Raw genomic sequence first — 13,821 nt, 5'->3', positions numbered from 1 at the left:
AAAAGTACCCACAGACATTAGATGATCACCGCCTGATCAAGTTTGAAAAACTGAATGTCAGGTGACAAACAGGATGGGAGGTAGCACAGACTAGCCACACTAGCAGATAAAAGGCAAAAGGCTATCACCTGGGTTGATGATAGCCTGGCATGGAATGATACACAATGAAATTTGCAATTTCAAATGATACTGCAGCCAAAACTTTTGTTTTGGATAGAATAGGGCCGTGTTAGTACCCTCTGTCCGTTTTTATTGTCAAGATTTTTCTTCCTCCTTGTCCTGGTGACCAGACAGTGATATGAAGTTCTCCCAATAGAAACATGAGAGAAGATCTAAAAATATGGCAACTACCTTAAAGGAGAAGTCCTGCCTGTGCTCGTTTGGCTGAGCTTCTCCTATGGGTCACAGGAATGCAATTAGTTTTGCACTCCTCTGACCCGTTTTCAGCAGAGAGTGGTCTGAAGTCCGCTCTCTGCTGACGTCACTGGAATCAGTGCAGGTACCGCGTCATCACAAGAATAATGTCTGGATCTGTCACCTGGACTGATGCTCATCTCCGCCTCTCAGCGAGCCAATGAGAGACTGAGACGGCCACTCTCTGCCCCTCCACAGCTCAGTGAGCGCGGGGGGGCAGAGCAGAGAGCCGCCGACTAACAGAGCCATCAGCGGTGTTCGTTTGTTCAGTTCTCAGTGCAGAGGCGGCGGGGGACCGATGCTGCATCTACCTAGGTAAGTAGGATTATGGGGAAAAAAAATCCCACACTTATCTTTTAACTACTTTAAAAAGGGCATGACATATATCAATTTTGCAGTAGCTGTGTATTGGAAGGCAACAAGGTTTTTGTTTTAATATCAGATGTTTCTGGATGGTTGAAACCTGACTGCACCTGGCCTGGAATGCACCAGCAGGGTGTTGATAACGAAGGAGTCATGAATGGGAATTGATATCCTAGCAGGATGTTCTCGAGGGCCTCCTGATGTGGTATAGTGGTATAGTAGTAGAGAAGCACCAGCTAAGACCTCCTGGAGGGGTGCAAATTCAAATGTCCTGGTACAGAACATCAAAAAGAAAGTTGTCACTGAAAGATGACCCGGGTCAAATAGTGGTGATTCATGGATGAATGCTGCCCCTAGTGGCCACTACAGCATGCTGCATGGAGGAAGGACAGATATTAAGAAGGACTGCTTCTTAAAGATTCTTATTGGATACAGATGGCTAGATAGACTGGCAGTGGGTGGTGTCTGAGTGGGCTTTAAAAATAGTGACCAGATGGGGCCACTTCCTCTTTGCCTCATGGCTCTCTTTTGCCATTGAGCCCAGCTGAAGATACTGACCAAAGAGGATGACCTTACCTAAAGTATCATTGATGTTCTTTTGTTTCATGTGCTCTGTAATATTTTCTTTTAGTGTTTTATGTTATTATTCCTATTTTCTTGGGAAATATATAAGACCCTTGTTTATTTAAGCAGTGTGTTTATTTTTTAATAGCTAACCTTATTATTGTACCATTAACAATATCAGAGCTTTGCTAGATTAGCTAATTATAAGTATAGACAAGTTAATACATATTTATAATAAATAGGGGGAATCCAAAACCCAAGAATATTTATTTAATTTGGGACCCAGAAGGATTGTGGAATTTATTTCTACATATAATTCAAATCCTAGTGTATTTTTTGTCTTGAGTTCCTATAAGCTTAACCGCTTCAGCCCCAGAAGAATTTACCCCCTTCCTGACCAGAGCACTTTTTGCGATTCGGCACTGCGTCGCTTTAACTGACAATTGCGCGGTTATGCGACGTGGCTCCCAAACAAAATTGACGTCCTTTTTTTCCCCACAAAAATAGCTTTCTTTTGGTGGTATTTGATCGCCTCTGTGGTTTTTATTTTTTGCGCTTTAAACAAAAAAATAGCAACAATTTTGAAAAAAAAAGCATTATTTTTTACTTTTTGCTATAATAAATATCCCCAAAAAAATATTTAAAAAAAATTTTTCCTCAGTTTAGGCCGATACGTATTCTTTTACATATTTTTGGTAAAAAAAAAAAAAAAAAAAATCGCAATAAGCGTTTATTGATTGGTTTGAGCAAAAGTTATAGCGTTTAAAAACGGGATAGTTTTATGGCATTTTTATTATTATTTTTTTTTTACTAGTAATATCGGTGATCAGCGGTTTTTTTTAATGTAACTGCGACATTATGGCGGACATTTTTGACACATTGTCATTTATACAGCAATCAGTACTATACAAATGCACTGATTCCTGTGTACATGACACTGGCAGTAAAGGGGTTAACCACTAGGGGGGGCTTAAGTATGTCCTGGGGCGTGTTACTAACTGTGGGGGGGCGTGGCTACGTGTGACACGTCACTGCTCTCTGCTCCCGATCACAGATCAGTGACACTGTCACTAGGCAGAACGGGGAGATGCTTGCATGCTTACATTAGCATCTCCCCTTTTGTCCTCTCTGTGAGGCGATCGCGGGTATCCCCACGGCAATCGAGTCCTAGCGACCCGACTCATGGAGCTTCCGGCCGGCGCGTGCACGCAATGGCATGGCGGCAAATTCAAAGGGACATACAGGTACACCCATTTGCCCAGCCGTGCCATTCTGCCGACATACATCGGTGTGCGCTGGTTAAAAGTGGTTAAGGAGTCCTCAACTCTTCGAGAGACCCAGAACTGAAAGCATTTCTCTACTGTGGACAAGATTTGCGCTGGTAGGTGAATTCTGAAGCCCTGCTTGAACGGTAAAAAACCTACTTTAAATCAAAAGTTCACAGTAGCCTTGCCTTAGTCAGAGCAAACACTATCTTTTCAATGTCAACACATCACTATACATTGCAAGTATGAAAGCCTATTTGCCTAGCCTTTTCAACTAGCCTGTCATTTGGGCCGACCTGCAAAAGCAACTAAAGAACAAATTCTCAGCACATTGTGTTACGCTAATGGGAGCCTTGAAATGTAGACATGAGACATACACAAACATTACTGAATATGAAAAGAAGTTTTGAAGAGAAATGACCAATACCGCTACTTCTGGTATGCATTATGCACCATATTATTCTTCTATGCGCCACACAACAATTGACTGCACATGTACTGTTTATCTCATCTTCATTTGTTTGCAGTGATGAAACACACACATTTATATGGAGTATTAATGTTTTACCAATAAACACAATGACTAACATACGCATAAACTGAACACAAGCCGATGTAGACCAAAAAACAAATTCACAGATGATTGGGTAAATTCAACTGCAGTAACAAACAGTAGATGAAATATGTAAAATCATTTTGTAGTACGATGGAGGAAAATAAAATTATTTGCACGTACATCACAACATACACAGAAACTAATATAGAGATAATTTTTCATAATGTCATGCTTTTTGCACATGCAACTGGTCTATACTTTAGGTAGCAAAGTCATCATGAGCAAATAAGTGCTCCAAAGTCCTTTACCTTTGATTCAAAATGCAGACTACTGCTGACATGCACACAATGAAGTTTGTTAAACTGCAAATTTTGGGAAAACAGGGTTATTGCTTTCAAATGTCAGAAAATCTAGTGATTGTGACTGCAAATTTGCCCCATAAGCTCAACATGACGACATTGTATGAGTTTACCTGTAATTGCCAATCATGTTTGTATGTGTCCAACTATCTTGGAGAATGCTGGGAAGCAATCTTTGGGAACACCAAAATGCCAGCTACAATTTTGGCTGCCTTGCACCTTGGATTTGTTCAGTCTTGTACATTGGTGTACATGTGTCTTTATATACACATAAAATCCCTTTTGTAAGACTGAAACTTGCATTTCCTTAACTGCTGGAGGCATACTGTACTGTAGGTTTCCCGCTAATACCTTTAAACATAAATTACCCATTCTTTAATAAAGATTTCTTTATTGTGGGTAATTTTTTATGATAAAAAAGATGCATTTGAGTGAAAAGTATGTTGATTTCCTACAGAAAAGAAAGCATTAAAAGGGTTATTTAGGTAAGGAATATAATGGTATGCATGCAGTAAGAGACAGTAAAACTCCCACACTCAAGCTAAAGGGCAAGCCAGTCAATGTTTTACTAAAGCTATGCAATAAACATTGCACTAAAATCAGTAAGTTCACTAAACTTGCCTTAAAGCTTAAATAAGTACTAAATGAATATGGTCTAAAAACAAGGGAAATTTGTATTATTATTTGAATTGTGATGTGCTTTGTATATTTGTTCCAGAACTGCAATAATCTAGCACATACCAATTAAACTATGCCTGTGTGCAGGAGCTTTCTGTAATAAAGACCAGTCACTTGCTTTCTGGTCTTGTATTCAGCCCTTGGCTTTTTGTATCACTGCAAAGAACATGTTGTGTGTTTAGAGATTCCTCTCCTGTATCAAAAGCAGGGGTTCCAGATCACCAATTTTCTGACAAAAGAGACTGGAATGGGACTAATGATCTACAGAAATGCCTGGAAGCAAAAAGCAGGTAGTATGTGATACTTGCACACATTTAAAGATTTACTTTTCAATGTTGATTGCAGTATACATTAAACATACAACCAAAGTTATTTCAGAGCCCGGGTTTCCTTGCTCTAGGACTGTAAATGTTAATTTTGTGATCGACAGATTAGTTACTGTAAACAATAAGACAGTTTTGATAACTGTCCCCCACAGTGGGCTGGCATTCCAAAGATCCCAGTCCATAAGAAAAAAGAACCTGCAGAATTCAACACCATGATTTACTTTCAGTTATGTTGATAATCTAAAAAACAGCTGGATCAAGAAGCGGTCATCTCATATCTGTGGGTAATATAAAGCATGGGCTCTCAACCTCAGCCCTCAAGTACCCCCAACAGGACATGTTTGCAAGTTTTCCTTTATCTTCCACAGGTGCTTTAAATCAGAGTCAATGGTTTGGTATTTTGGACAGCTATTCCCAAATCATGGCCTGTTGGGGGTACTTGAGGACCGAGGTTGTTGTTGTCAGGACCACTGGTATACAGCACTCCTAATCTTAACCCTAAACACCAAGCTAGGCTGTCCATCTATTTAAAATCATAAATTGGCCTACATTTTTAATCAAATTATATGATGAATTAACAAAATAATAATACATACTGTATTTCTGAAAAATTTCTGACTTCTCTTTAAACTACAATTATTTACGAAAGGTAAAATAATCCTTTTCGATTCTTAAGCTGGCCATTAGAAGACTGTTGTTGAATGTTCAAGCACCACGCAACCACGTTCAGGAATTTGTCTTGGCCACCATGTCTCTAAACATGAATAGTTGCTCTGTAGGTCGATTACAGTTATACCATGCTTTCCAACAGCGTTGCAGAACTTCCCCTTAATTAAATATATTGGCTGAGTTGGTACAGTACATTTGATGAGAAAAAAAAAAAAGATTCTGGATGGTTAAAAAAACTAAAAATTATTAAATAAAATGAACCCCCTAATTTAGACATTTTAATTGAACATATGGTAATACCACAGTACATTTTTTCAGGTCTTGGGGAGACATCTTTGTTTGGATCTAGCCTAAAGTTGAAAGCTAACAGTAAAGGATATTTAAACCCAAATCAAAAATGGAATATATTGCAGTGTAGCAGACCTTAGGTGTGGTTGTTGATCTAGTTTTCATTTTTCAGGCTAAGAACATTTTCAGCAGCTACAGAAAGTGCCAGCTGATGCTACCAGAAATGCCTGGACACTTCCTGGAAGTTAAATTAACAAACAATGCTATCTTCCTTTCCAAGCTATTGTCTATAAACTACTAATGCCTTTCCCATTGTGTAAAGAGAGTAATAGGTGTTTGTAGTTCTGTCCTAAGGTGACAGAGAGTAAGAGTAACCACCCTTATGCCGCGTACACACGGTTAGTTTTGCCGACGGGAAATGTTGGATGTGAGCTTGTTGTCAGAAAGTCCAACTGTGTGTATGCTCCATTGAACATTTGCTGTCTGACTTTCCACCAACAAATGTTTCTTAGCAGGTTCTCAAATTTTCCGCCAACAAAACTTTGTTGTCGGAAAGTTCGATAGTGTGTACACAAGTACGTCGCACAAAAGTTCACGCATGCTCTGAATCAAACAGAAGGAGCCGCACTGGCTATTGAACTTCCTTTTTCTTGGCTCGTCGTACGTCTTGTACGTCACTGTGTTCGGAATTGTTGGCTAACATTTGTGTGACCGTGTGTATGCAACAACCTTCTAACAAAAATCCACGGTTTTGTTGGCGGAAAGTCCAATCGTGTGTACGTGGCATAAGAATGTAAGTGTGCTATTAACAGAAATACCAGTTAAAAATAAAGAGGAGAAAAGTCTGAAAAAAGAAAACGAATGCCGCCAATATATCCAATGAATGGTAACCTGGAATATAGTACATTGTAGTTTTGGGTACACTTTTTTTACCATTCAAGCCTATTAAAGTGATTGTTTCTTTTAGTTAAAAATAACAAACATGTTATACTTACTCGCTTGGTGCAGTCCTGGGTCCCTCTGTGGTGTTCCTGACACCTCACTCCTGTTAGGTGTCCCCACAGCAAGCAGCTTGCTATGGGGGCACCCGAGCCTAGCCGCAGCTCCCTGTGTCCATACAGACATGGAGCCGTGGCCTGGCCCCACCCCTTTCTCTCATTGGCTGAATGATTTTGATTGACAGCATTGGGAGCCAATGGTGTCCACGCTGCTGTCTCAGCCAATGAAGAGGGGAGTCCCATGCAGCTGAGAAAATACTACAACATGGCTGGATCTAGATGGGGCTCAGGTAAGTACTGTATTAGAGGGGCGGAGGGGGGCTGCTGCACACAGAAGGCTTTTTCTCTTAATGCACAGAATGCATTGAAAAAAACCTTCCGCCTTTACAATCACTTTAAGGCTGACTCATTTGTCAATAGGTTTCCCATTCTTCTTGGTAGCATCATAATACATATATTCTATTTTGGGGGACAAAAAATACTTTATTTAGGTAGTATTCGCTTGAAAATATAGCTTTCTATATATTTTTTCTATATAATCTATACTGATATATCAAAATGTGAAACATAAGATTTTTGTCTAGTTTTACCAGGTTAGTTTTAAAACAACTAGTGTTATTGTAAATAAATGGTGCAACCTCTCGTGTGATTTGCCCTATTTAGAATTACACTAAAATGGTGTTTCTAGAACAAAGCATGGCATGTTATTTATAAATGAATTCAAAGCTGAACTCAAGGAATTAGACAAACTCTATACAGTACAGGAGTGCCCCACTGCAAGGATTAAAAACTTGTAAAGACTAGGGGTGCAGGGAAAACCATATTAGCTCATCTCTCGCTCCATTACTGTCCTCTTCTGCCCAAAGCTCTGGACTTTGGGCAGTCCCTCAGCCTCATCACATACTGTTCAGGGCTATTAACCATTAATTGTATGTAAGGAGGCAAGCTTGTGACCTAAGGATGAACTCAGGCGTGTTCGTATACCCCACGTGCTGGGGCCGCCAGGAAGTCGGCACTAATCAGACATTTCCCGATCTCTGCAGCTGCACATCGGGAAAATGTCTCACTGCCTGTGATTAGTGCAGCACAGTGCCAACTTCCTGGTGGGCTCTGCATGTGGGGTGTGCGAACACGCCTGAGCTCATCCTTATTGTGACTGAGGCCCAAAATGCCTTTGAGAGGATGCTGCATTGGACTATTCCCATGGAAGGGGCCTATCAGAGCCAAGAACAAGGTAAGTATTACACCCTATCCCTGCACTCATAAACCAATGAGTATTTCACCATTCCAGTGCAGGGAACCCCATCGTATAGGGTAGATTTTGACCAATTAATTTAAAGGTATTTTGTAAATGAGCAAAGCAAACTAAAATGGAAAAACGTTTAGTAATTAATGGTAGAATGGAAAAATATATAGCAATGAAGTAATAGCGAAGGGAAGGAAACTGAGGAGCCAATTAGGACTGATTACATTTAAAGTGTTTGTACACTTTTTTTTTTAAACAGAAAAAAAAATTTTTTTTTTTTACTTAATTGCTCTGTGTAAGCACAGAGCAGCCCCAAACCTCCTCTTCTTAAGTCTCCTGCCATCACTCCTGGCTCCTTCCCTCTACTTAGTGCCCCCATAGCAAGCCGCTTGCTTAGGGGGCACTTGTGTGGGCTCGCTCTAGAGCTGGAAATTGAAGGTTTTTCACCTTAATGCAGAGAACGCATTAAAAGAGAAGTATTTTTTTTCCTGAATCATACCTTACCTAGGTGGATGCAGCATCGGTCCAGTGCTGCATCTGTCCCCCCGGCGCCTCTACACTGAGAACCGAGTGATCGAACACCGCTGTTCTCACAGCACCCCGAGCAGAGAGAGGCTGTCAGTCACAGCTCTCTGCTCTGCTCCCTCCTCGCTCTTCGGAGCGCTGGGCTGTGGAGGGGGCAGCTCTCTGAGAGGCTGAGTTGTGTCGGTCCAGGGATCTGGCAGGCTTAGATTCCATTGTCATGACGACGTGGAGCCTGGACCGACTTCTGTGACATCAACAGGGAGCAGACTTCAGCCCGCTCTCTGCTGAAAATGGGTCACAGGAGTGCAAACCGAACTGCACTCCTGTGATCCACAGGAGAAGTACAGCCAAACAAGCTTTGGCTATACTTCTCCTTTAAGGTAAAAAATCTTCAGCCTTTACAACCACTTTAACTAAGGATTATTAAGGTGTAAAATAGGAACATTTTTTATTAAAGAAAAAAAATCACTTGGAAAATCACTGGTTTTCAGATTATATGCAGAGCACAGTATATCAGGCATGGGTGCAGTTGGAAAAGAAGGCCTGGGCATACAGTATGAGCTACACAAAGGGTATTTGTCTGAACATTTAGTTTCTTTACATAACTTCAAAAAAGTTTAAAGTGCATCTGCATCCAGAATGCTTTTATTGGGTACTAATCCCCATATACAGTATCTCACAAAAGTGATTACATCCCTCAAATTTTTGTAAATATTTTATTATCTCTTTTCATGTGACAACAGTGAAGAAATGACACTTTGCTACAATGTAATGTAGTGAGTGTACAGCTTGTATAACAGTGTAAATTTACTGTCCCCTCAAAGTAACGCAACACACAGCCATTAATGTCTAAACCGCTGGCAACAAAAGTGAGTACACCCCTAAGTGAAAATGTCCAAATTGGGCCCAATTGGCCCTTTTCCCACCCCGGTTTCATGTGACTTGTTAGTGTTACAAGGTCTCAGGTGTCAATGCAAACAGTTTGCTGAAAACAAGCAGACTAAGGACATAGATTACTGAAACCATGTCCTGTGGTCTGATGAGACCAAGATAAACTTATTTGGTTCAGATGATGTCAAGCGTGTGTGGTGGCAACCAGGTGAGGAGAACAAAGGCAAGCGTGTCTTGCCTACAGTCAAGCATTGTGGTGGGAGAGTCATGGTCTGGGGCTGCACGAGTGCTGCTAGCACTGGGGAGCTACAGTTCATTGAGGGACTATGAATGCCAACATGTACTGTGACATACTGAAGCAGAGCATGATCCCCTCCCTTCGGAGACTGGGCCGCAGGGCAGTATTCCAACATGGTAACGACCCAAACACACCTCCAAGACGACCACTGCCTTGCTAAATAAGCTGAGGGTAAAGGTGATGGACTGGCCAAGCATGTCTCCAGACCTAAACCCTATTGAGCATCTGTGGGACATCCTCAAATGGAAGGTGCAGGAGCGCAAGGTCTCTAAAATCCATCAGCTCCATGATGTCTTCATGGAGGAGTGGAAGAGGACTCCAGTGGCAACCTGTAAAGCTCTGGTAAACTCCATGCCCAAGAGGGTTAAGGCAGTGCTGCGAAATAATGGTGGCCACACAAAATATTGACACTTTGGGCCCAATTTGGATATTTTCACTTGGGAGTGTACTCACTTTGTTGCCAGCGGTTTAGACATTAATGGAGGGTTGAGTTATTTTGAGGGGACCTCAAATTTACACTGTTATACAAGCTGTACACTCACTACTTTACATTGTAGCAAAGTGTAATTTCTTCAGTGTTGTCACTTGAAAAGAGAAAATAAAATATTTACAAAAATGTGAGGGGTGTACTCACTTTTGTGAGATACTGTATATCTTGGAGACCTGTAACAGAGACCTCAATATCCAAGCTCCACCCACCTGCTGCTGCTTTTAAAAAGGTAGCCGACTTTGGTGCTGGAGTCCTCATATATTTCATATCACAGACAAGGCACCACATGTGACATCCCCTTGCTAAGTTTGTAATGGACATTGTGTAAAGTGCTAAAAGAAGGAATTCTGTTGAAGTGTCACCAAGGGATGTAACAAAGTGTCTGATTGAACTAAATGAAATTGAAACGTAATTTTAGCTGAACATGAGTTTAGTTTTAGACTGCCTTCTTTCAATACTTTGTGTGTTACCATATTTTTTTGGGGGTTTCAGCTTTTTGGAGGCTATGTTCATACCTAATCAATCTAGCAACTTATACCTGACCTACAGACTGAAACACATAGAAATAAAATAAAATAAAAACCTGCTTGCCATATTCTTTCATTACACACAGCAACCAAGCAAAGCTCATGAGGTGCAAACTTAGAATCTGAGCAGCCAAATATGACTGAATGCAACAGAAAATGCACAAAAAGCAAACCACTGCAGGATGATTGAGGCAAGTTAATAACCAAACAGACATTTAAAAGGCAGTTGTCTGAAACTGTAGTGCAGTTGTTTGGAATTATTTCTCAGCGCATATAGCATTCCATAAAGCAGACAGTAGAACTGTCCCTGCCATAATAGCAGAGGGCACAGCGTCAAGCGTGCAGTACCGTAGAGGCACTCCAAATCGTCCTGGCCCGAAGTCAGCCAGTTCTTGAAGAGACGCAGGTGGTAGGAGCACTGGTGCAGGTGGTGGGCCATGGCCCCATCCAGACCGATGTTCCGAGTCTGTGGGTAGTCAGAGGAAAAGCAGCGCAGCAGCTGGGTGACCTCGTGGTCTTCCAGGCATTCTACAGGAAAGTGGCCCACAACAAGCGACAAGGAAAAAGAAAAGCGTGAGGATGGCGAGATGAAAATAAAAAGCAAAATAAACATGTGATGAAGCATCTTGAATGTGTCAAACAGCAGATGGAAGAACCTGATAAATCATGCTAGAAAGAAAAATAAATGTTAACAGCTTATGCCACAGAGGCTTTGGAAATACATTACCCTGCCTGTTTTGTATTACAGGTTCTGCCCAACACTTAAATAAAGCTAATACAGGATTAACTCATATATATTGGCTCATTCTGATGAGGGGTGAGCTGTGTCTTGTAGGTGCAGCTCACAGCTCTGCATTTCCTGAGAAGCTTATGTGTGTTTTGCTTGAAGAATGAAGGTCAATGCCGATAGCTGTGATCACTCGCATTGTGTAGGAACAGCAGCTACACCGAACATAGCATCTAAATGCTCAGTACATGGAGTTGTGGCTGCACAATGCAGCTCATCACTCATCTAAACGAGCCACACGAACTAGATATTGCTGTGAATAATGTTATCCGCCTTTATACACTAATTAGAAAACAATTCTCACTCACTGTAAAGACATTGTGCTAAACACATCTCTATTAGCTTACACTTAAAACAAAACACGTCTGTTGTACCTTAATGCATTAAGATAAAATATATCAATGTTGAAGTATATCCTGTCCTATGTATTCATTAGCTTTGAATTTTAGTTTGTTTTTAAAAACACTAGAAAAATACAAGAATAGATGATTATCTTCATTACAGTGTGCTGTATTTAGCTGTCATTTGTGCTCAGAATTTATATTTGGCCTACTGTTGCTTAACATTTCATTGGTATAATTTCTAGACAACACTTTGTAAAATGTTACCTATATTTGCATATTTGAATATCTAATGATCAACAAACATTAATTGTCATTGCATTTAACACTAGCTATATATAGCAACTTTAGGAAACTTAAATATATTTGTATACATTTTCTTTATAAATTTTGCAGTTAACGTAGTTGCTAGTAGGATTAAAGGACAACTAAATGGAAAAGTGAATTTGCACATATGAAACATGAAGTTAAAATGCAACGTTCAGATTAGCTTTTAATGTTAACTTCCTGCTCCAAATATCAAGCCTCATGTTAATTTCTAAAAGGCGTCTGAGATGAAACTTCATATCGTATGCTAGTATTGGTTATGCCTATAATGGCCGTGCATATAGTTAACTCTCTATTATATAGCCATATCAAGCACAAGTAAATACAATGAAAAAAAAAAAAGTAAATGGTTCTCAATCACATTCTGTTAAGGATCTTGCAAGCTTGATGTCACCAGGTCTGCTCCCACTAAGGTGTCCAACCAGATAGATTAAGAGGTTGAGGAATGAGGACATAAAGCCTCAAAACTTAAATCTGGAAGGCCTAGGCAACGTCATAAGAAAAAAAAATTCCATAATCTGCTGCATTTCACTGGGTTTTGTGAGGGCCACCCATTGACTGTGCCTTGTTTACTTTTAGAATTTAGGTCCGCTTTGACGAACCCTCCCGTGTCTGCTGAATTCAAATCACCACTAAATAGATTATCCCAAGTAAGCTCCTTCCTTTAGTGTTTCTCCTTCATAGTGAGTAAGCAACTTCAGACAAATGTTATGGATTACCGCAGTTTAGAGACCTGCCTACCTAGCTTCCTGAGGGAAGGGAGCAATGTATATTAAAACATTTCATGCTGAGAGACAGATGACATCACCTGGGGGAGTTTGCCTTTAAGAAAAGCTTTAGTGGAACCCATGTCAGAATAACTAGTGTCCTAGTGACTCCATATTGATTTTAGTGATAGTAGATTATTGCAGCAACAAAATATAATAGACAGTATAGGAGACAGAAGCCTTCCGCTTTACAGAGCTTACCTTTTATATAGGTTTCCTAAATTAATCATCTCTTTGCTTTTGATAGCATATTTGAACTACAGTGCCTTGAAAAAGTAGTCATACCCCTTGAAATTTTCCAAATTTTGTCATGTTACCAAAAACGTAAATGTATTTTATTGGTATTTTATGTGATAGACCAACACAAAGTGGCACATAATTGTGAATTTGAAGGAAAATGATAAATAGTTTTCAACATTTTTTACAAATAAATATGTGAAAAGTGTAGCGTGCATTTGTATTTAGCCCCTTTAATCTGATACCTCTAACTAAAATCTAATGGAACCATTGGCCTTCAGAAGTCACCTAATTAGTAAATAGAGTCCACCTGTGTGTCATTTAATCTCTGTATAAATACTGTTGTTCTGTGAAGCCCTCAGAGGTTTGTTAGAAAACCTTAGTGAACAAACAGCATCATGAAGGCCAAGGAACACACCAGACAGGTCAGGGATAAAGATGTGGAGAAGTTTAAAGCAGGGTTAGGTTATAAAAAAAATATCCCAAGCTTTGAACATCTCTCGGAACACTTTTCAATCCATCATTCGAAAATGGAAAGAATATGGCACAACTGCAAATCTACCAAGACATGGCCGTCCACCTAAACTGACAGGCCGGGCAAGGAGAGCATTAATCAGAGAAGCAGCCAAGAGGCCCACCATGGTAACTGGAGGAGCTGCAGAAATCCACAGCTCAGGTGGGAGAATCTGTCCACAGGACAACTATTAGTTATTCACTCCACAAATCTGGCCTTTCTAGAAGAGTGGCAAGAAGAAAGCCATTGTTGAAAGAAAGTCATAAGAAGTCCTGTTTGCAGTCTGCGGGAAGCCATGTGGGGGACACAGCAAACATGTGGAAGAAGGTGCTCTGGTCAAATGAGTCCAAAATGTAACTTTTTGGCCTAAAAGCAAATGCTATGTGCAACG

At 40.4% G+C, this 13,821-nt stretch overlaps 1 protein-coding gene across 14 annotated transcripts in view; it reads right to left on the bottom strand.

Annotated features, from left to right (window-relative positions):
- The window catches only part of PPIP5K1 (diphosphoinositol pentakisphosphate kinase 1), a 306,207-nt gene that overhangs the window by 17,071 nt on the left and 275,315 nt on the right, over positions 1–13,821 (bottom strand). For 7 of the 14 annotated variants that reach the window (XM_073618536.1, XM_073618533.1, XM_073618535.1 and 4 more), the window contains one exon: positions 10,806–10,985. The exons of the other annotated variants lie outside the window; for them this stretch is intronic. In XM_073618536.1, the coding sequence (XP_073474637.1) occupies positions 10,806–10,985 (180 nt within the window). The remainder of the gene's footprint in view (positions 1–10,805; positions 10,986–13,821) is intronic. 14 annotated transcript variants of the gene reach the window in all.

Source organism: Aquarana catesbeiana, linkage group LG03 (genome assembly GCF_042186555.1).
Source record: "Aquarana catesbeiana isolate 2022-GZ linkage group LG03, ASM4218655v1, whole genome shotgun sequence".
Classification (NCBI taxonomy): Eukaryota; Metazoa; Chordata; class Amphibia; order Anura; family Ranidae; genus Aquarana; species Aquarana catesbeiana.
The sequence above is the reverse complement of the archived record's forward strand: the minus strand, read 5'-3'. Positions and strand labels throughout refer to the sequence as shown.